We start from the raw sequence: 23,738 nt of genomic DNA, 5'->3' as shown, positions 1-23,738 counted from the left end.
GCTGAATCTGATGCAAACATATAAAGGCATCGCATTTCATTAATGCTACATCAATTTAGCTTTAACTGCTACTTTAATCCTGTAGTTGCTTCACTCCTGAAAATAATGGTAGACGTTATCTTTGAAACAAAAATTTGAATTGTAATTTTTACAAATGAAGACCTTCTTGAGAAATATTAGAGGGGAAAGGAAAGCAAGCAGGCTCATGAATATGTAGGAAAAGAGTTCATGATAAAATAATTTGCACCTGAAAACTCTGCAAGGCTGCCTACATCATGGATCTGTCCAGCTTCAAAAAATCAGTGAAGAAAATAAGGTCATTCACTAATTCAGCTCTCTAGCACTACAGCCCTGCCCTCTGCAAACAGAGAAGGCACCAGACCACAAGTTTCTTGAAGTTTGTTTACTGTGCATCCCCACTCAGTCCAGATGAAGATTAAGTGTGCCTACATTCAAGACTGAATAAAGCACACAGAAAGCAGAATGAGTCTGTCTTTGCCAGCTTGATGGGACAAAAAAAGGACACTGTTTCCAGGACCAGACAGTAGTTACGTAGTGCAAGGCCATACAATGTTAACAGGAGTTTCCAATAACAAAACTTCCTGCTCTTGAAAAAAAACCCACCTAAAACTTACATCCTTTGTATTCTGGCACTTTGCACTGCTGGTATTGTTTTGTTCCATTGTTTGGCTTCAAGAAAGAGCATTAATGAGTGGTTCGTTTTTATGAACCACAGGGGAAAAAAATACAATTCTCTCTTGTAACTACTTAAAAGAAAATTTCTGGAAACCAAAGACGCACTTGTAGTAGAGATGTGTGCCAGGCCAGGATAGCAATGTAATTATTCACTAATGCAACTTTCCTGTTTGTCAGTAGAGGAATATTTATGTTTATACTCATAACTGAGTAACTGCTGGCAGACTGAAGGTAAATTAATATTTATTTTTATTTCCTCTAGAAAATACTGCAAAACTCAAAATAAGGAAGGGGACCATTCTGACCATCTCTGTAAAAAAAACATTTGTGTGAGTGTAAAATCAACATGCATATACATGCTCAAAGCAACATGTCAAGATAATAAACAGGGGTGGGGATACAAGTCTTAGTGACATGAATAAGAACAGTAAAGACAGCAGGAGGGACAGTCCATGAGAAAATACTATACAGACACACTGTGAATTCAGAGACAAGAAAAAGGAAATACATTTTAAGGTGTGACATAAAACTGCAAATAAAGCAACTAACAACTGTAAGGAAATCCATTAAACAAGGAACGTATAGCACAGGGAATCAGGAGGACCTAGAATACATTCCAAAATTTCACAAAAGAAAAACAAGCCACATGTGATCAAGCAATATCAGAGTGTGGTCAATATTGCAAAATTTACTAATCAGAAAGAAAACACAAGCTAGCTATTCTTTGCTTTTGCTTGAGTCTACTGGTAAGATATATGTTCTGCCCCTACCCAGCCTCTTCCACTTGCTGATTTAACTGAGGGCTTTACCACATGAGCCCCATTCTTGCCATAATTGCACTTGTCAATGAAAATTGAATTATATCTGTTTGTATTTGCTACATCACTATATGTTACTCCTTTGCACAACTGCAGCCATCATGCCCTCTTCCTGACTTCTCCTTAACTCCACTTTCCTGCTCTATGCCCTACCCAGCATGCTTTCTGGGATTGTGGTTGTTATCATCACCACCACCACCACTTTTTTGTGCAGTTCTGGAGCTCTGCTACTGTGAGTTAAGTTTTAGAGTGGAGGGAGGACAGAGGAGAAAAGGGAACATTGACACCATGTTGACTCCCAATAGCACAACTGCCTCAACAGCAATGATTCTAACTTGGGAACTAGCACGATTGCAAGCTCATTGACAGGCTTTCCCCATCAATGAAAAAGGGTGCCCTAACTGCATTTGGGGGATGCAGCAGCTACAGGTCAGAGGTGACATCATGCAATAGGTATCACCAACACCACTTTTTTTCTGGGTCTAATGATAGTGTAAAAGCCATGTGTAGTAATCTCCTAAATGCAAACTACTTTTGCACTTTAAATTCACTCAGCAGCAACTGAAGTAAACTGAGGATGAAGAGGGAAAGTGGGAGGAGGAGAGAAAATCTGGCACATTTTAAAAACAGCTGAAGAAGTGGAATAAGAAAGAATTAATTGGGACTGTCCCTGCCAAATCAAGATAGCTGGAAGGGATCATCTATTTTGATTATTGTTGTTGTGTGCCTTCAAGTAGTTTCCAACTTATGGTGACTCTAAGGTGAAACTATCATGGCAGTGTTCATTAGAAGGGGATTTGTCACTGCCTTCCCCTGAGGCTGAGAGCATGTGACCAGTGTCCGAGCGAGGTATAGAACCCTGGTCTCCAACACTCAAAATGCTATGCCACACTGGCTCTCTTTTGTTCTTTATACCCAATTGCAATAAAGAACATATCTTTTCTTTGTTTAAAATAGCCAACAGAAAACAATTATGAGATTTAGTTGTGACATTCTTTTTAAAGCTCTCTATTTAGGGGTCCTCCAGAGGTGTTGAACTATAGCTGTTATCACACACACACCAGCAAGTATGGCCATTTCTGTGTTGCTTGAAGATGATAGGAGCTGCAGACCAACCCATCCAGAGGGCTCCAGAGTGAGAGAAACTATTCTGTATCTGCTGTGTAAGTAGAACTCTTGTGTCCCTTTTCAATGAATTGCTTATTTGTTTGGGGGGGGGGAACTTATCCAAAATGATTTGGAATTCTGTTCCTTAGGAGGATAGAAAGAATGTGAGGTACAATTTAAAAAAAAAATAATGTGGGAGAAATTACAAATGACAGTTGCACACACTCCCCGCCCCTCAGGCAGAGGAGCCTGAGTACTGTGGGTTTGAATCAAGTCCTGTGTGTGCCAACCATGGTTGCAGTTGTGGATGCATACAGAGGGCAGCTGTGATTGCCATCATTTTATTCTGACAGGCTCCTCATCTTTAACAACTGCTTGACAGGTAGGTACAATGAGTGCCTCCCCAAACAGAAAAGAACTCAATGTGCTCAATTTGGCTAGTGAAGATGAGTGAGAATATCATTCAATCTGTTTTTCCAGAGAACATTCCAGGGTCTGCCAATTTCTTCATAAATGGAACTAAAGGTACTTGAGCATTAAAAAGTGTGAAATGTGGAACAAACCAAAACTGAAAGTTTAATTTATTCCTGCTGGTGAGAAAGCAAGAGATTCACTGGCATGTGTAGTAAATGCCCAGGATAGTCTTTGCATATGCAATGTTGGAGCAGCTTCATCAACCTAAAAAAGCTTCTGAGCCTATAAGGAACTTTTGGCATGAACTGTCTGTATTTCATAGCTTGAAAAAGTGACTTTTAGAGCTCCAGTGTCCAGTACCAATGCTAGCTAGTACAGTACCCAAAAAAAGTCATTTTTCAAAACTCTGCTATATTCCCACTCAAGCAAGAGTTGGTTTGTGAAGACCAAAGCCAAAGACACTATTCTCAGTGCTCATCCCACTACCACCCCCAACCTGCTTCTGAAAAGCAGCCCAGGAACTGATAAAGGCACCCCTGCCCATTGTGGAACTAGTCTGGGTTGTTTAGACAAGTGACTGTCTCAAGAAGAGGAGGTTACAGTTTGCCTCTTGACACTGGGATTATTTGTGATTGTTCCCTGAAAAATAGCAACTTCTGGCCTAAACAGTGTGGTGGGTGGGGAGAGAACCAAAGGAATCCTTCTCCCCTGTAGTAGTACAACTGATGCACAAGATGCCAAATGCTGAATCAAGCACTTCTAACAGTGATAACCAATGGCATATCTCTGCCTGGTCCTTTTTCCTGAGTGACAGATGGACCAGGAAAGCTGCTAACAGAGATGGAGTTTGTTTTACTGCATTGACTTAGGCCTCCCAAGACTCTCCAGGTGCCTTGGTTGTAATAATAATAATAATAATAATAATAATAATTTTTATTTATAGACCGCTATTCCACAATGATCATAGCGGTATACAGTAAAATTGCAAAACAATACAAAAAATTGCAAGGCCTCTCTCCCCCTCAAGATGGTGGTTGGAGGAGGGCTCTTTGTCTTCCAGGCCTGGCCTCTCTCCCCCTCAAGATGGTGGTTGGAGGAGGGCTCTTTGTCTTCCAGGTCTGGCCTCTCTCCCCCTCAAGATGGTGGTTGGAGGAGGGCTGTGCAGTTGCCACACAGCCCAGAGTGTTTTTCCCAAGCTTGGGTGTAGAAGGGGAGTAGAGATCACCCCACAACTGCCAGGAGGAGCCCTGCCCAGCTCTGCAACTTTAAAATTTTGGGAAGATGGTTGGCTGTTTAAGGAATTGCACATTGGTCACCATTTTGAGCAGACTGGACAGAATTGTTGAAATGTTTGGATATGGCTATGGATACTCCTTGTAGCTATGGCATGCCTACACACATTTCAGAGATGAAAACCATCGTAACCATCTATATCAGAGGTTGGTCAATGTGGCAAATGTTATTTATAAGAACACACAAGCTAGAAGAGAATGCAGTAGTTTGCTTTTTCCTGAGCTTACTGGGAAAGGTAAGATTTCAGTTCCTCTATCCTCACCTGAGTTAATAGAGTGCAAAGCACTTTTATGCTTTGAACTTGGTTTGTAACAATTGAAGTAAGCAGAAGACAAAGGGGGGAAGTAGCAGCAGCAGGAGAGAATAAGTGGAACATTTTAAAAGCACCTGAAGGAGTGGTAAAATGGAAGATTAACCAAGACTGCTCCTGCCAGATCAAGACAGTTGGAGGGTATGCTACGAGGGATATCATGACTAAGAAGCTTATCGCACACATTATTTTCCACGTTATGGGAACGGGAAGGGGGCTCTCAGGGCCACGCGTAACCGGGGAAAGCAGATTTTATTGCACAGCAAATCACCCTCAAAATGGCTCCATTCTGTCCCCTGGCATCAAGCTGTCCCCATTCAGTGCTGAGGCGCACATTTTGGTTGGCCGGAAGACTTCCAACCAACCAAAATGATGCTCCTCAGCACTGAATGGGGATGGCTTGGTGCCGGGGTATGGAACGGGGCTATTTTGAGGATGATTTGCTGTGTGATAAAATCCATTTTTTCCCAGTCATGCGCAGTCCCGAGAGTCCCATTCCCATTCCCATAATGGGGAAAATATTGTGTGCGATCAGCTTCTAACTCCTGCATTTCAAAATTTCCCTCTACACCCATGTTTGGCATACCACTAAAAGCAAATTTGTTTGAACTAAAATATCACAATACACATATAGGAAAACAGATACACAAAAATAACAGCAAAAGAAGAATCCATTACACCCAACTCCTAGCTTAATTGTTTCTTAAAAGTCTTACATTGCCATAGGAAGATATGTCTCTCAAGAAGAAGGGAGTTCCAGTCCTGAGAAGCAACCACCAAGAATTCCTCTCAGTGTTGCTTGCACTGCTTGAACTCTAATCCCAAATCTTATCAGGCACTCTTAAAAGATCTGGTTGTGACAGAGAGGGGCCCAGGCCCCTTTGGCCTTCAACAGGTCAAATTAAGGTGTGTTCTTCTTTGAACTATTTAATGAGGTTTTGTGAATTTCCATGACAAGGCAAAACATTTTTCCTAAATTGCTTCTCAGGTAGTATAGCCCTAGGCTGCCTCTTAACATAAGCAAAGAACCAAACCCACCAATTTATCCCTGTATGACCTGCAAGGACAACACCCTAACTCTCTGTCACACTTCCACTGCTTCCTGGTGTCCAGTGATTTTTGGTTTTTTCACTGTATTTCAAGGCAGTGTCTCTTTCTCTATGATCAGTGCTATGAAGCTGTGTTTTTTCTGGGCCCTGCTCTATTAAATAAGTATTAGAATAGCATCTCACCAGTCCTTGGTGTCTTCCTCTCTCCATTTGTGTTTCTTTATTAGGTAACATGCACGTATCGTTTTAGTCACTTCCTTTCATATCCTGGAATGGATCCCATCCGATCCTGGCCTTCTCTCCCCCCCCCCCTCAACTTCCTGCATTCTGTTTCTTTCATCATCTCTCTTCTCATGTGATCCTGAATTCCTGTTGTTTATATCTTTAAAGCCCACAGAAATTTGTGTAGGATTCTTTGGCCTGAAGAAACATTTCCCCTCTTTTCTCTGCCTTCTTTGTCAAATTAGGGAGAGGACTGCCAGAACAAGAATGCCGCATTGGGCCATTGGATGCACAGTTGAATGATAATTTACAGTAACCAATCCAGGCTGCATCGGAGGGAAGAGCATAAAGCAGGCAATAAACCTGCCCTCAAAGGCAACCCTCACCTCCTCTCTTCCAACTTGACTGGCTTGTGCCTGGAAGCATTAAAGATTGCATTCTTTCCAAACCTCTGCTCTGTTTATTCCAATGTTCTCTGTCGTAACACTGGATATTCCAGTTCCTCCTATAAATGTGCAGTCCATTTTCTTAGACTTGTCAATGTCACTGATGTGGTGGGCCAATGAGTTCTCCGGTCTGAGTTTTGAGTTGAGATGGAAAAGAATTCCTTTTGCCAGAGGACATTTCTATTTTTGCAGAAACTCAGTGCTCCCCTGGTCTTGCACAGAGGAAGGACTTGTATGGATCTACCTAGCTTGTATTCATCCCTCAGGGATGCACATGGTAGGAATAAATAACAGATCAGGGTGGGGGGATTTCAATGAAGACCTGGGGCATAAAACAACAGAATAGATTCCTACAAGCCTGGAAGAAAGGACTAGAACAGACATCAGAAAAATTACTTTTTCTATTATAGCTCCCTGAATGTCCCAACGAGCATGGGCACTAGCCATGATGACTGGAGAATAATGGGAATTATAGTTCAAAAAAGTGATTTTTCTAAGTTTTGGGTTGAAGGTTGGCACGCATGAGCATTGGAAGAGGGATCAATGGGAAGCAGGAATAAGTGTATGTGAGGAAAAAAGGGGGGAGAGAGGGAGAGGGAGGAAGAAAAAGGAAAACTAAATAATAATAATAATAATAATAGGCAGGATTACATCAATAAAAATGATACAATAATACAAAATACGATCCATAAAACACTAATACAGAATTATCCGACATTCCTATTAGTTCTCTAAATGGTGTAATAAATGTGTGCTGTTACATATCCAGCTTACATACCAGTTTTAACTATCATAGTAAAGCAAGCTTGGGAAGTATAGTTTGGCAAAATGCTACGAGTATATTCTGGTAGAGATTTTAAGAGCTGTGGGTATAGCATATCTTGATTTCAGTAAGGCCTTGACAAGGTCCCCCATGATATTATTGCAAACAAGCTAATAAAGATGGGCTAGAGTCGACAATGCAATTGTTAGGTGGATTTGTAATTGGCTGACCAGTCAAACCCAAAGGGTACTCATTAATGACTCTTTATCTTGGAGAGAAGTGATCAGTGCAGTGCCATAGGGTTCTGTTCTCGGCCCAGTGCTATTCAACATCTTTATCAATGACTTGGATGAAAGAATAGAGGGTTTGTTTATCAAATCTGCAGATGACACCAAATCAGGAGGAGTAGCTAGTATCCCAGAACTGAAGATTAAATTTTAAAATGACCTTAATAGTTTAGAAAGTTGGACCAAAACTGACAAAATGAATTTCAACAGGGAGAAATGTAAGGTACTTCACTTAGACAGAAAAAATGAAATCCCTAGATAGAGAATGGGGGACACCTGACTTAACAAGACTACATGTGAAAGAGATCTCGCAGTCCTAATAGACCACAACTTAAACATGAGTTGGCATTGTGATGTGGAAGCTAAACTTAATGCAATTCCTAGCTGCATCAATAGAAATATAGTGTCTAGATGAAGGGATGTAATAGTGCTGCTTCTGCTTTAATCAGGCCTCACCTGGAATACTTCATCCAGTTCTGGGCAACATGATTAAAAAAGGATGGCAAGCTGGAATATGTCCAGAGAAGGGAAACCAAAATGGTGAAGGGTCTGGAAACCATGCCCTATGATGAGAGACTTGGGGAGATGGGTATGTTTAGCCTGGAGAAGAGTAGGTTAATAGGTGATATGATAGCCCTGCTTAAATATTTGAAGGGATGTCATATTGATGCTGGAACAAGCTTGTTTTCTGCTATTCCAGAAAATAGGACATGGAGCAAATAGGAAAAGAGATTCAACCTCAGCGTTAGGAAGAACTTCCTGCCAGTAAGAGCTGTTTGACCGTGGAACACACTCCCTTGGAGAGTGATGGAGTGGTGGAGTCTTCTTCTTTGGAGGTTTTTAAACAGAAGTTGGATGGCCCTCTGTCAGGGGTGCATTGATGTTCCTGCATTGCAGGGGGTTGGACTGGATGACCAGCTCTATGATTCTATAAATAACACCCATACCACCACCTTGCACATGACCAATCCAGATGGAAGATTCCCATATGAACCAGTTCAAGGCTGATGTGTCATGATGTCTTTAGTTGTTTGCATACCATCTAACTGTCGCAATATGGCAGGCGCTGTCCTGATTAGTCCCCTGTTGTCCCATTTTTAAAGCTTCTTTTAAAATGTCTTTGGCCCGTTACAGACGGGCCTTTGCTCCACCCCCAGTACGTACTAGGGGTTGGCCGAGGACGCAGCGTCCAATCAGGCCTCACCCCTTGTATGTACTGGGGGCCTAAAAAAGTTGTGGTGTGGTTGTGATGCTGCAAGAAGAACCCACTTTTTGCGGGTTCTTCTTGCTGCACAGGGGAGCTGCGCGGTTTGTCTGCTGTGGCTCCCTCATGCGGCAAACACGGGTGCTGGCAGAGCGCCCTTTTTGGGTGCTCTATAAAGCACCTTAGTTTCTCTCCCCTTCCACTTTCCCTACAGTTTATTTCAATAGTAGAAAATTGAGTTCACAGTGCAAAAATACTTTGCAGCAGGGAGAGAAGTGGGTTGGATTTTGCCCTTCCCAATAAGCTCAGGCAAAAAGTAAACTATTGCAGCCTGTACTAGTTTGTATATGTTTTCCTCTCATTAATAATTTTTGCAGTCTTAAACACACTCTGATGTTGCTTGGCCACATGTCTCACCATTTTCAACTGTGAAAAGTTGGAGAGTCTGTGTTTTTGTTTCTTAAAAGTTTGTAGGCTGAAGCTCAGTTGCTTATGCTATCTATGTCCTACTAATGAAGTTATGCAGTTGTTTGTATTGCAGGTAGCTCAGACCAGGGGTAGGCAACCTGCGGCCCGCGGGCCAGATGCGGCCTGGCGAGGCCTTGGGACCGGCCCCAGCCCGGTCCTGCCGCCAATTGCCGCTGGGGCCTTTGGGGAGCAATTGTCTATAGAAGCCTCAGAAACACATATTTATATTAACATTTTTAAAAAATCAGCAAATTTTTTCACGTGTCCTCCATTTTTTTAAAAAAGTGTCTTCCATTTGAAAATTTTGTCCTACATTTGTCCTGGTTTATTTATATATTTAATATTTTTTAAAAATTATTTAATTATTTATTTTGTGGGTTCAGCCCCCCAGTTGTCTGAGGGACAGCAACCCGGCCCCCGGCTCAAAAAGATTGCCTACCCCTGGCTCAGACTATTTATTTTATATATACTGTATGTCACGTTTCCCCCCAAACAGGACTCTCAAGGAGGCAAATGACAATAAAATACAGAGTGCAAACAAAATCATGATTCAATCCATAACATTTTTTAAAAACTCAATTAAAAACAAAAAAGGCAAAGCCAACACCAGCCATTTGGAGGCCTTTCAGTAATAAATCAGCCCAAGTACCAATGGCCTGCCTGAATGAAAAGATCTTGATCAAGAGACTGGGTACATTTATTTAGAAACACTGGATACCTTTCTCATTAAAAATAGCTGTGCTTCCTCACACTGATATAAATATCTTCTAACAATTCCTTTTTCCAGCTCCTAAAGATAGCAATTTAATAGGATCCTGACTGGGAATCAAAGAATGCTTCTATAGTTTGAAAGGCTTCTGTTTGGTTCATAGCCAGTTAACGCTCATGTATATAGCAGTGTAATTTACCTAGAAAGTGAGTTTAGGTATTAAGTTATGCCAATAGATTTATGTGACATAGTCTATCATAAACCATTTCTTCTATGAGACAAAACTATTGATCTGAGTGAGATTTACAAGCAAGCAAAGCCTCTAGGATTACGGCCATAATCCATGCCTCTTCAAAGGTTTGCACAGGGCTCTTGTTATTGATTGACCATACAGGCTTTTTTTTTTTTTATGTTTGATGCTTCTTGGCTGTGATATTTCCCCGCTTGTGGGATCAAATTCAATTTTAAATAAAAGCTGTAGAAACTTTTACATCTGTTGCAATTCTGTTTAACATTTCTAACAATGCTTTTGGGATAAAGGCTTCTACGAGGAATTCCCCATCCCCTGCTGTGTGTCCAGATTTTTTCCCCCTTTAATGAATGACATTTCCGGAGTTACAAATTACTTAGGACTCTCTCTTGCCAGGATATGGTTTCCAACTTCCTTGAATTCAAACACCTTCTCAGTAGATCTTCATTAGCACAGCCAGACACCCAAACCTGAGATGGGTGATTTTCCACCTCCCTCTCTCACCCTCACCCCAGTTCATGCTGTGTGACTATTACCTGCTGCTTTGCTTTTTAAAAAAGACATCCAGTTTCAACAGACTTTGGCTCTCCAAAGGGCTAAACTTTCTATTCCATTAAATCAGGTCCACGTGCCAGATTTTAATCTGCAGGTTACAAAGAAATCAGCCACACGTGCTTCCAGAAACAATACTGAGCACTCCAGCTCTGTATCATTTTACAGTTTCAAAGTGCTAAGCAAACATTAATAAATCCTGACCACAGACCTGCGGAGAAGGCAAGTATCAATATCCCCATTTTACTTACAGAGGAGGAAACAAGCCTAGGGTGATCAGTGTCTCATGCAGATCCCTGTAATGATGACTGAGGGGCAGAGCCAAGAAGGGAAAGGCAGGCATCACCACTAGCCTTTTATCCCCCTTTCCGTACTCTAGTTTCCAGCCTTCCCGTTCCCCTTCATTTTTGATGGGCCCCCTGGCATCCTCTGTTTTTTTTCCCCATGTTCTGGTCTCTCTTTTCTCTTCGGTGCTCACTGTGCACAGTCTTCCGCTAGTTAATGAAGAGCTATATAGAGAGAAGTGCCTTATCCTGCTGCTTCCCCCTCCAGTCCATTGATCTGTTCAAGCTCAGTATATTTCTTTAACCCTTCAATTAAAATCATTTATCAAGGAGAGTGAATGGCTGGCCTAATCTGCTGCAGGGAATGGAGTCATCTGGTCTGTTTCCAGTCCTAGTTTCAGATGGATTCATTCACAAATTCATTCTATCCTGTTTCTGCTTTGATTTGTGGGTGCTTTTCCTTCTTCTCTGTAGAAAAAAAAAACTAAAATAAAAAAAGCCAATACTTTTTAACTTTTTTTTTTAATTTAAAAAATTATTCTAAGCAGGGCAATGTTGTTTGTTGTTGTGTGCCTTCAAGTTGTTTCCGACTTCCCATGGTGACTCTAAGGCAAACCAATCATGGGGTTTTCTTACCAAGATTTGTTGAAAGGAGATTTGCCCTTGCCTTCCCCTGAGGCTGAGAGCATGTGACTTGCCAAAGGTCACCCAGTGAGTTTCATGGTGGAGCAGGGAATCGAACCTTGGTCTCCAGAGTCATAGTCCAACATTCAAACCACTATGCCACACAGGCTTGTAGTGCAATCCTAACCCTTATTTCAGAGAGACATCTTAAGCCCTACTGGGTTGATGCCAGCAGGGCAGAAGGGAACCAGGAACAGCATTTTCACTCGTTCATCCCTCCTGCCAGCTGAGGGTTTTCTGTGCTTTAAGACAGAGGAAGTGAATCTAGGCCCTGGGAATAATTCTGGCTCCCTTGAGGTCCCAACCCAGCCATCTGGGGGAGTCTTAGATGGCCATATCCTTCTCCCGGTGACACCATCACTTGGGGACTTTTCAGCTGTTGTAGAGTTTTTTGTGGGGTTTTTGGGTTATGTGGCCATGTTCTAGAAGAGTTTATTTCTGGTGTTTCGCCAGCATCAGTGGCTGTAGTGAAATGTCAGGAATAAACTCTTCTAGAACATGGCCACATAGCCTGAAAAACCCACAAAAAACTATGGATGCCGGTCATGAAAACCTTCAACTTCACATGTTGTTCACATGTTGTAGTGTTTGTTTCCTCCATTCTAGAAGTATGGCATGACTCTCCTAAGCTTTACCTACTGGCACAAGAGCTTTAAACTAACATATGCTGGTTTTTTTTGGTCCTGCCTTTTTAACCCTTTGGCCCTGCCCATTCCTGGAATACATACTCACATGCACCCCATCACTCCTCTGAAATGGAATTCAGTATTTGGGCTCAAAAGAGTCCATCACCTGTGAGTGAAACCATTCTTTCCCACTGAAATCAGTGGGAGGTAATTGATCTATAAAAAGAAATACTACCTAAACATTAAGAATATTTTCTTGGCCATAAGGGCTGTTTGACTATGGAATGGATTTCCTTAGAGCATGGTGGACTCTTTTTTGGAGATTTTTCAACAGATGTTTGAAGCCCATCTTTCAGGCGTGGTGTAGTTATGTATTTCTGCATGCCCCTGGCAGTTCCTTCTGTAATGGAGAGCACTCCCAGCTGTCCACTCCTAGCTGTCCAATCAGAAGGCAGCTGAGAGCCAGCCAATAGCCTGTAGGCTAGAACTTTTGAAGATTCCGAACTGACAGTTGGGGAGTCAGTTGGAACCGGGACAGTTTAGAACGGCAGTTAGGGTTTAGAATCTTGGGGAGAGAGGACTGAGGTCCAGGAGTTCCTGAGGGAATGTGTTAGTTAGGGGCTGGAATCCTGAGAGGGAGGGTTCCAGGGCTCGAGAAGGACGGTTAGGGGTAGAGTCTGTGTAGAAAGGGCTCCCTACCGTTGCACTGCCAGACCTCTAGGAGAGGGAGGGACTGGAGTGTAATATCCTGCAGGATATGGTTAGCCTTGGTGGCTGAGTTAAGAGAACGAACTGTCTAAAGAGAGGCAGGAAAGTCTCTAGGTGATAGAGGGATATCTAGGGAAAAGTAAAGTGACAGTAGCCGAGTCAAATAATATAAATGTAACTAAGTAACCTGTGCCTGAACTAGCTGTGACATCATATCATTCAGTTCAAGGGAGAGTTGTTCAACCGTTTTGTTTAATAAAGTTTATATTTTGGTTTACATAAAAGCTTGTCAGTCATACATCTCAGCTCCACGCTACTATATAAAGAAAAGACCCTACCGCCAGCCCTTAAAAAGAGGGTAGTCATTACAAAATTGGTGGCAGCAATAAGGAAAGAAGGATAACCGTTACACCTTCCAACTGTGTGATTCTGTTATCTCCAGAACTAGCATAGGTTACTGGCCAGTTTGGTAGAGTAGCTGGAGGCGAGGAGAACTGTGGATGCAGGAACTACTGGCTCTCCTAGACCATCCTTGCCACACACACACCTTCATCAGCATCCCTTTTTTACCCGCTCTGATGTCAAAAAAGTGAGAACGATGTCTGTTTCTGCAAACACTGGGTTGGGGAACCTGAATTTGATCTTTTTATCTATGGATGGCCCTCTTTCTTTTCCCTAAGAAAGAGATCGGATGCATCCTTCTGCCTCCAGGACCCCATCCCAAAGACCATATGAATGTTTGAAAGATTAGAATAATAGAATTTGAAGTGACCACAAGGGTCATCCAGTCCAACCCCATTCTGCACTATTACTGTCTCAAAATGTGCAAGTTTAAACTATTTTATCCTAAAATATGCATCTTAATATACATTTGACTTAGTTTTTGAGCTAATAATCTTGTAGCTTGCTATGCTGTACTTGTTTTGTTATTTCATTGTTTATTGGCATTTGCTTCATTAATTTTTGAATGAGGGGTTGGAAATGGGGATTTCCTTTTGATAATTTTTGATTTGAATGTAATCTTTTGTGTTATCCTTTGTTATTATTGAATTGTTATGAAATTATTATTATTATCATTATTATTACCTATGTTTTGCTATGTTATATTGTTTTATTATTTTCATGTTTATTGTTATTGCTTTGTATTATCCCCACTGTTGTAAGCCGCCCGGATTCCCAGTGATTGGACGGGATATAAATAAATCCTATTATTATTGTTATTATTATTATTACTGTACCACAAGACACAGAAAAGTACAGATTCTAAAATATAACAGCATTCAGAACTGTTCAGTAGTTTGGGAGATGCAGGTCAAATGAAAACCTTCTGTATCCCAGATTTCTGAGTGCTTGTTTTTCACACCTTGCACTGACAGATGATAATGAGCTCTTAGAGCACATGAAGGCAGTGCGATTTTTGTTTAAATCTCTTCTACTTCATAACCTACTTTACTATTTTGAATAGCATAAATGATAGGTGGCATTACAAGAGACAAAATCCATTATTGATTCATAAAACAAAAACAATCCAACAAATGATGAATGACATGGTTAAGTCACTTTTTTCTCCCCTCTGTTGAGGTTCACTTAGACACCAACTATTTTGAAGATGTATGTAGTAAGAAAAGAGGAAGGAATAGGAAACAGGTTGGACTGGATGGCCCTTGTGGTCTCTTCCAACTTTATGATGCTATGAGTCTTCCTCACTTTTTTAGCATATTGACTGATCCTTTACATGCTCTGACATATCACAGATGCATGCAGTGACCTCCAGAACAGCTTAAAATATGTCTTTATTCTAAAAAGCCTTAAAAAAAACTTCTTTCTGAGCAATGTATAGATCTGTTCGTAACCACCCTCGTCTCCTTAGGATAAGTCCTCAGTTTACCAGGTCCTTAATACAAGTGAGCACATCTAGAGGCCACAAGGCTGGACAAGACTGTTCTAAATACTGGTATTATTTGCAAGATGCAGTTATAATCTCTCATAGCCTTGCCGCATTCATGATACTTCAGTTCTTTATCTAAATTCGCAGCATGTAGTGATTACCTCATTTATTTGGTAGCTAAATACCCTGAAAGCACCAGATCCTGCATGATCTTAGAAGCTAAGTAGGGTCAGGCCTGGTTAGTATTTAGATGGGAAGCTTTAAAGAAATGCCAGGTGCTGTAGGCTATATTTTAGATGAAGGTAATGGCAAACCACCTTTGGGCATTCCTTGCCTTTAAAAATTCAGGGGATGACCATAAGTCAACAAATAAATTTAAGACTACAACAATACATCTCTTACCTCTGTGAAATGGCCTTTTCCTCTAATACTTGGATGAGAGGCCACCAATAAATACCAGATGCTGTAGGCTATATTTCAGAGGAAGGAACTGGCAAAACCACCTCTTGAGAAACCACCTAAGGAAACCCTGTGCAATTTATGGGGTCATCATAAGTTAACAGGTGGCTTAAAGGCACATACGCACAAACCTTCTAACTCTCTTATAGTAAGAATATGCAACTTTGCAGTGCATTCACTAGTAAACACTTGACTCCCCCCCCCAAATGTTTTGCTTTCCACTCCTAAATCAAATGTAAAACTTCATCAGTTGATGAAGAAGAAAGAAATACTGTACCATATTTTTACTAGAATCTAAAACAATCAGAATATAAAGGATTATAAAGCTTGGATAAGTCATTTGAAAGACTACAGCTCCCAGCATTCTTTCTCCAGAATGGATGGCTGTGAGATTCTGTGAATTGTAATCCAAAAAGGTAAAATTTCCAGGCTTTCAATTTCTGTGTATTAGTAATCAGCAAGAAGCTACATTACATGGACTGAAAATTAGTGACTGTTGCTTATTCCTTGGGGAAAATCCATACAACTATCCCCACCCACATAGCTGCATCATTCAGAAGCATCCCCTAATCCTCTGGAATTATCTCACAGAGAATTGGGTCTCATGCATTGCCAGATGTATAATTATATTACCCCAGTGTCTATAGGTGGAAGAAATTCCTTTCAGTCAGAAGAATTTTATAAATAAAAGTTAATAATAATAATAATAATAATAATAATAATAATAAGAAGAAGAAGAAGAAGAAGAAGAAGAAGAAGAAATCAAATGACACACTAGATATTGCTGGACTTTGAATTCTCAGCAGACCTAGGCTTCAAAATTAGGGTTGGCAGATCAGGATCATCCCAGGCCCTGAGGTTTCTGGGCCAAAACCTGAGACTTGGGCACAGCCACTGGTGATCTCATCAAACATTTTGGCCTAAGATCCAACCAAGCTTGTTCACACCTTATCATTCAAACACACACACACACACACACACACACACACACACACACAGAGAGAGAGAGAGAGAGAGAGAGACATATCTAGGGTTGCCATATCCCGCTGGTGGGTGGGACTTTCCCAGTTTTGGGCGGGGCCGCATGGTCCCGCCCCAGTTTGGCCCCGCCCCCGGGATTTCGCCCGCCCCCGGGCTGAGGGGAGTATTCCCTCCCCGCCTTAGCCCTGTCCCCATTGCCACAGCAGCGAGGGTGGGGCCCAGGCCTGGGGAAAGCCTCCCTGGGAGGAGTATTCCCTCCTCGCCTTAGCCCCGCCCCCATCGCCATAGCAGCGAGGGCAAGGCGAAGTCCGGGAGAGCAAGCCTCGCTGGGAGGAGTATTCCCTCCCCGCCTTAGCCCCGCCTCCGTCGCCATAGCAGCAAGGGCGGGACGAAGGCCAGGAGGGCAAGCCTCCCTGGGAGCAGTATTCCCTCCCCGCCTTAGCCCCGCCCCCATCGCCACAGCAGCGAGGGTGGGGCCCAGGCCTGGGGAAAGCCTCCCTGAAAGGAGTATTCCCTCCCCGCCTTAGCCCCGCCCCCGTCGCCACAGCAGTGAGGGCGGGGCCCAGGTCCGGGGCTCCTATTGAAATGTAGGGCACAAAAATTGTGTCCTACATTTGAAAATTTTGTCCTACATTTGTCCCGGTTTGGAGGTCTGGACCTATGGCAACCCTAGACATATCACATTTTCTCATTTGGAAAATTAAAAGAGAAATCTTAGTGAAAGGGTCTATTCCCAAATCAAATTGTAATAAAGGGCTGTTCCTTCTTCTTCTCTATGAGGTGAGCTGGAGATTTACATACAGTCTTTCCCTTTTATTTGGAAGTAAGCCAACCAAAGCTGGAAGTTTTCAACACCCTTGTGTCCCACCTGGAGATGACCCATGAAAACTGAAGACTTAGGACGAGACCCTGAGATGTGGCAACCCTATGCATAACAATGGAAAATGTTAGGGGTTGCAATGAAAAAATCTAGAGTGATGCATTATTCATCCCTATTAATGTTGTTAGCACAAGGAGATGCACTGCTTGTATTACTGCAATGCTGAACAAAAGAGAGAACAAAAGAGACATTGATTAAAAATGGCTAGTTGTACTGGGGTTGACTTGCTTTCCTGTGCCTTTCACAGTGGCCTGGAAAAGTATCATTCTGGCAGCAAAATCTCCCCAATCATTGCATATCTAGGCCAAGAAACATTTCATCCGTTGAATTTTTGCATGATGAAAACAAAGGATGTTTGTCATGAATAAGAACCCCTGCTACTAGATCAGAACATAGGAGAATAGAAAGAATGAGAACATATAAGTAGGGCCATCACAAAGACAGTTTGCTACTTAGGCAAAAATGGTTTATCCCCCCATTCCACATACAGAAACAAACTGCACTCAGTTATTGAACTCTGTCACAATGCTGCCAATGGAGCAGGGTCTTCAACCACACCTAATAGCAACAGGTTACTTGGGCTACAGGACAGCACATATAGCTCCATCCTTTAAGAGAGTGGAATGGTCACAGAGCTAAAGAAGAATAGCTTAAACACTGTCACTATTCCTCCCCTACCAGATATGCCATTTGAGGCCTTACTCTGCCTAATGGTAGAGCCAGTTGTGACTATGATCCAATGGCAAAAGATTTAGTGGCAAAAGCCTTATCATATGACAAAAGAAAGCCAAGATGCAGAGAGAGAAAAGCAGCTTTCTCCTTGCCTCTCTGCATGCTGGCAAAGTACTTCCATTTTCTTCCCAAGGAAGATGGTCACAAAAGCATGTCTTTTGCTGGTCTAGAAAAATCAGTTCAACAGAAGGCATGCTTTTACAACTGTCACCCTCGGGAAGGAGAACAGAAGTGCTACGATGTCATGCAGAGAGGCAAAGATACTGTAAAGCTTCATCTCTCTCGCGGCATCTCAGCTTCCTTTTGTCATGCGATAAGGCTCTTAGACCTAATTCCAGCCTCTGACCAGTGGAAGTGCTTCCTCTTCCACCAATGCACAGACTCACTTGGGATATACCACAAAAAGGCCCATACTGGTGTCCAAGTTGCATGATTTTTCTACTTCCCCCTCAAAACAAAGTGCATGGGAGCAAAGGAGGTTGTGCCCTAATGTCATGTGTGGGCTACAGGAGTAGAGGGTGCTTGCTTTTCAACAGTTTGAGAGAGGCTGGTCAGGATAGTCTGGGTCTAGGAGATCAAAGACATTCAGTTTCTGCAATGAACTCCTTCAAGAATGAGATTTACCCATTCTTAAAAAAGCAGTGGCAGAAGTCCAGGTTGCAAACAGGCTGCTCGAGTGGATACAGGCTGCCTAAATACCCATTTTTGTCTTTTAGATCCCGCATCTCTCCCAGCGGAATTTAAGGGTGTGATAATCTCCATTTACATTCTCTCACCTTCAGGCAGCAAGCTCATGCCCATTCTACCTGGAAGTCATTTTTGCTAAACTCAAAGGAATATTTGAAGACTAGAGGGTTTTGTTGTCAGTTCCTTATTTATGAATGTTTTGCAAACTTATTTTGTTCTGAGGACAAGCCCTATAAAGATTATACAGAACTGAAGAAATATTCAGGTTGTGAATACAAGGTAATATCCAACTTATGGCAACCCTGAGGGGATTTTTCAGAGGGGGTTTGCCATTGCCATCCTCTGAGATTTGCCTAAGTTCACACAGTGGGTTTCATGGCCGTGCTGAGAACCAAACCCTGATCACCAGAGTCATAGTCCAACATTCAAACCACTATGTGACAAAGTTACTATTTGCATATTTATTTAGAAGGATCTACCAGGTCCCGTCTGATCTTGGAAGCTAGGCAGGGTCTGCCCTGGTTAGTATTTGGATGGGAGACCACCACTGAACATGAGGTTATTTGTCAGAGGAAGCAATTGGCTAAAACACATCTGAATATTCCTTGACTAAGAAAACCCTGTAAAATTCATGGGGTCTCCATAAGTCAACAGATGACTTGAAGGCACCTACCTACCAACCCACATGCATTCATTTTTAAAATTAAAATAAATTAAAAGCGAAATCTCATATAGAATGTGACTTTTCATCTTCAAATACCCCCCTGGGGATAACATATATAAAATACAATTTAAAAAAACTTTTAAAAAGAACAAAAAATAGATAATCAATAGCAGAGGGACTCAAGCTAAATCAAATGCCTGGTGTTACACAGCAGTCTTCACAGTTCACTGAAAGCCAAAGGCAAGAGGGTCAACCAAATCTCTTTAGGAAAGAGTTGCACAATGTAGATGTCAGAACCAAAATGGCTCTTGACCTGAGACAATCCTGCCTGTAACAGTAACAAGATGCGTAGGACAAAATACAGTGGACTGGCAGATTCTCTTTCATATATCCTGTTCCAATACTATTTAGGGCTTTATGGATCATAACTGGCATCTTGAACGGCATTTAAAAGCCAGTGCAGACAGAAGAAAACTGAGTAGTGGAAGGAAACTAATACGCTTTGGGTGGGCTGCTACATTTTCTATACATATTTATAAGATTTTATTAAAACCTTGCTTCTTTTTGTATCAGCATTGCTTCAACATTTGCAAAGGAGGTAGACATGGCAGAAGCTCAACCATATGTTCAAATTGTAGAGAACAACCCTTTTTATCGTCTTTGCAGTACCATTTCCCATGTTATAGTTAAAGTTCATTGGATTTTTTTTCTCTTCTCTTTCAAGGCTGAACCATATAAAATGATGGCTTTTGATAACAAGTCCTGTTAACATGTTTATTATTACTTCTGAACTATAGCACGTGTCAAATAAAAGTCTTTAGAAAACTGGGATATATTTGGTATATTGGAAATTCATTTTGATGCTAACAGATTGATTCAAAGGGTACCTTAAAGAAACCATTGCACAGGCTCATTGATGTGCTTTGTTTAATTCAAACAGATGTAGTTAGGCAAAGTGACAAAAGTTATTGACCCAAAATGGAACACCACACATTAAATGCATTTTCTTTACATACTCTGAGTTTTAAGACCTCCAGATTTCCCCAAGAATATGCATTTCATGTCTCACCTCTGTCTCACTAGCACATCCTTGGTCTATTTTCTGTACTGGTATTACCACACCATCATTCCAGGCAAGCCCAAAGGGCCTGTATTTCCTACTGCATTGCCTGACATTAGGAATCTCATTCTAATCATGAATTAGAATATCTACTAGAATATTTGGCAGCTTTGCCAAACGTGGGGCTCCCCAACTGGAATAGACCCAAACTCCCAGCCATCCACAGCCAAAATGGCCATGCTGGTTGGAAGCTGCCAGAGGTTATGATACAATACATTTGGAATGCACCAGACTGATCTATGGCAGACTGAATGCACCAGATTGATCTATAGCAATATAATGTAACTGGTCCTAAAGTGACCAGAAGTTCTTGAAGATAGGCACATGAACCGTCTTCAGGCTTGCCAGACTCATATCCTCTCCCCACTAATTCAGTTTGCATCATTTTGCACACTTAAGTGGATGGAGCTATTGCCTGTGAAGTATCCCTGGAAAAAGATCTTGAATCAGCTTGTCATACTGATGCAATACCAGCCATGCCTATTTTGTATTACACCATCATTTTCTTATGAGTGCATATCCCATTACATGCATTATCTCAGCAACCACCACCAACAATTACTTAGAGTTGTCCAGTATCTCTTCCCACATGTCACAGAAAGAGGGAGGGAATGATGCAGCATTGTTTGCAACTGAAGTGGGAAATGAACTAGAGACTTCAGAGGGGCAATTCACTTTCTTGTAGTACAGTCCTAGCCACATTTAATCAGACATAAGTCCTGCTATGTAAAATGGGGGTTACCCCCAGCCAAGTGTGTATTAAACCTTAATTGCTTTGCTATAATGTCCTCCTGGCAAGTCAACTTTCTCCCACAACTTCACATTCCATTCTGGTTAATAACAAACCCACATATATTACTTTTTAACCACTGTATTTATAACTTTGCTGAAAATCTCAGATTTGTCACTTTCATTACCTTACACAACCAGTCATCAACCTTAAGGGGATCCCCCCACTTACTCAAAATTTAAACAATTTTCTTATCTTTATTATTTAAAAAAGAAGCCAACAAGGGAACAGAAAAGTTATAAGGATTTTATCAAGGAGCATAGAAAATCAAAAATGCTTTTTGTAGCCAGCATGGTGTAGTGGATCAATGTTAGATTCTGGAGATCAGGTGTTAATTCCCTGCTTGAGCATAAAAAAAAACCCACTGAGTGACCTTGGGCAAGTCACACACTCTCAGCCTCAGAGGATGGCAATATCAACCCCCTATGAAGAAACCTGCCAAGAAAATCTATGATAAGGTTGCCTTAGGGTCACCATGAGTCAAAAATGACTTGGAGACACACAAAAACAACAAAGTGGAAGCCAGGCACAGACATATATATGCCATTGCTATGTGAGGATGTCAATTCAAATTACAAATCCTTTGTGTATGGAAATGAAGTTGCAGGTCCAGTTTTAACTATGGTTGTTAGGGCACAGACATTGAAAACTGGTCTTTGTGCATGGAGATGAACTGACAGATCTAGTTTTGCAATGGGACTAGCTTGTGGTGAGGGGAATAGATTAATGTAGGGCACCCCCATGAGGATGGGGTTAGATAGTGTTGAAGTGTGTGTAGTGTGTAAGGAAGCCATTGTCTTTGTTCAATCCATTGCTGAGGGACTGTAGTTTGTGGTTCTGCTGTTTCTCTTTCCAATCTACCTTTGTAGTTCTTTTGTTCAATGACTGCTGTTCTGAGGTCTGAGATAGAATGCCCCGGGAGATTGAAATGTTCTGCCACTGGTTTTTGTGTATACCCATTCCTAATGCCTGATTTATGTCCATAAATCCATAAATAAATAAATATTAGGATAGAATTAATGGTATGTGTAAAGGATTCACCACAGATTCCTCCTCAAATCTAAAGCTAGTGTTCCTGCCACTAATAGCCACAGCCTATGGGGGGCCAGACACAGGGTGACCAGACATCCTAACTGGAAAGGATGACAAGGCACCACAAAAGATTGAACATTCAAGAAAAATGTAGGTCATGACCAAATAAAAGCTAAAAAACCCATATAACTCTCAAGTCATGCTTCATAGCCATGCTCAAAATGGAGGACATTTTGGAATTCCTCCTGGACAGAAGGTTGAAATTGAGGGCATGTCCTGGAAAAGGAGGACAACTGATCACCCTGGCCTGACAGCAAAATGACCTCAGCAGTTCCTTTCATTCAGTAAGGTCCTATCCTCTCCCATGCTGCCTTTGCAACAAGTTTGTTTTGCTGCTGTTCCTCTTCCTCAGCCTTGTAACTTGCTCATTCACAGTCAGACAACAGGAATGGAACATATGTGAGTTTCTGGTAGCTGCTGTTTCTGTGACTTTCTGCTAGCATTGTATACCTTCTCTGGGCCTGAGAATAAGGGCAGGTAAAAACATCAAAACATAAGAAGAGCCCCCCCCCCCCCACGCCACCCCCAGAACAGACCAAATGTCTATTAAATTGAGCAACCTGTTTCCATCAATGGACAACCTGATGTCTATAGGAAGCAGGACACAAAGGCATAGGCCTCTCTCTCTGTTGCTTCCAGTGAGTAACATTCATGGAAATGGAGAGAGCAGATGGCCATCATGGCTGGTAATAACCAATAGGCATGCTCCACAAATTGAAATCATCAGAAAAGGATGAGAATGAACAGCAGAAAGTAGGAAGTGCTTGACAGTTTGCTTCAGCTGCAGCTGTGTGGGACTCTGATGCTCATCTCAACCATGTTACAACTCACTGCGAAACTAGAAACTTGCCTGGGCTCGGATATACACAGAGAACCTACACAAATGCAGACTGTCCATTTCATTTCAATGGAAGGAAACCTAAATTATTCATATTCCTCTATGCCTGGGCAGCACAGTCTTCCACTGAAATAAATAGGAAGCGTTGGCAGTTGAGGAATTTGGTGTTCTGTCCATTGGAACATCAAAAATTGGTGAACTGGTCCTCCCAGACACAATCCAGAAAACAGTGCAAATATCTCAGAGCAAAGAGCAACTCCCAGTGCCACATGTTAAAAACTCATGAATTTCCAAAGCAGCGTGTGATGTAAGATCAACTGTAGCTGCTATTTAAAAAATAACTGTAAAAAAACCACCCAGCAGTCACATTCCCAGTGAATTCCTGCACTATCCCAAAGGCATTCTTTGTTTCCTAACTAGAGTTTTGTCATTTAACAGGAAGCCAAATAATAACAAAGCACATACCAATGGCCAATTGCTTATGGAAAACAATCTGTGTTCATCTAACTCTGCCATATTAAACATCTTCATTTGGACTAGCAACTTTAGCTGCAGAGATAGAAACAAACAAACAAACATAGAATACTGGCTTTTTCATATGAGGCATATTGATACTTGGGCATGAGTATGCTAGACATACATGTGCACATATGCAAGAGATGAAACATTAAGTGTACACAGCCTACACTTTGCTCTCTTCATCCTTGAAATAATACA

At 41.7% G+C, this 23,738-nt stretch overlaps 1 protein-coding gene across 9 annotated transcripts in view; it reads right to left on the bottom strand.

The window, feature by feature from the left end:
• The window catches only part of KCNJ15 (potassium inwardly rectifying channel subfamily J member 15), a 47,682-nt gene that overhangs the window by 3,882 nt on the left and 20,062 nt on the right, over positions 1 to 23,738 (bottom strand). The window contains exon 1 of one of the 9 annotated variants that reach the window (XM_042456168.1): positions 23,487 to 23,550. The exons of 5 other annotated variants lie outside the window; for them this stretch is intronic. Coding sequence is in view for 1 of the 4 variants with exons in the window: in XM_042456172.1 (XP_042312106.1) it covers positions 10,840 to 10,931 (92 nt within the window). In the remaining 3 variants the exon portion in view is untranslated. Of the gene's footprint in view, positions 1 to 247; positions 293 to 10,572; positions 10,616 to 10,839; positions 11,132 to 23,486; positions 23,551 to 23,738 lie in introns of those variants that run through there. 3 more of the 9 variants (XM_042456172.1, XM_042456169.1, XM_042456170.1) reach the window with 3 other exon arrangements.

The sequence above is a fragment of the Sceloporus undulatus genome, chromosome 3, assembly GCF_019175285.1.
Source record: "Sceloporus undulatus isolate JIND9_A2432 ecotype Alabama chromosome 3, SceUnd_v1.1, whole genome shotgun sequence".
Taxonomy (NCBI): Eukaryota; Metazoa; Chordata; class Lepidosauria; order Squamata; family Phrynosomatidae; genus Sceloporus; species Sceloporus undulatus.
The sequence above is the reverse complement of the archived record's forward strand: the minus strand, read 5'-3'. Positions and strand labels throughout refer to the sequence as shown.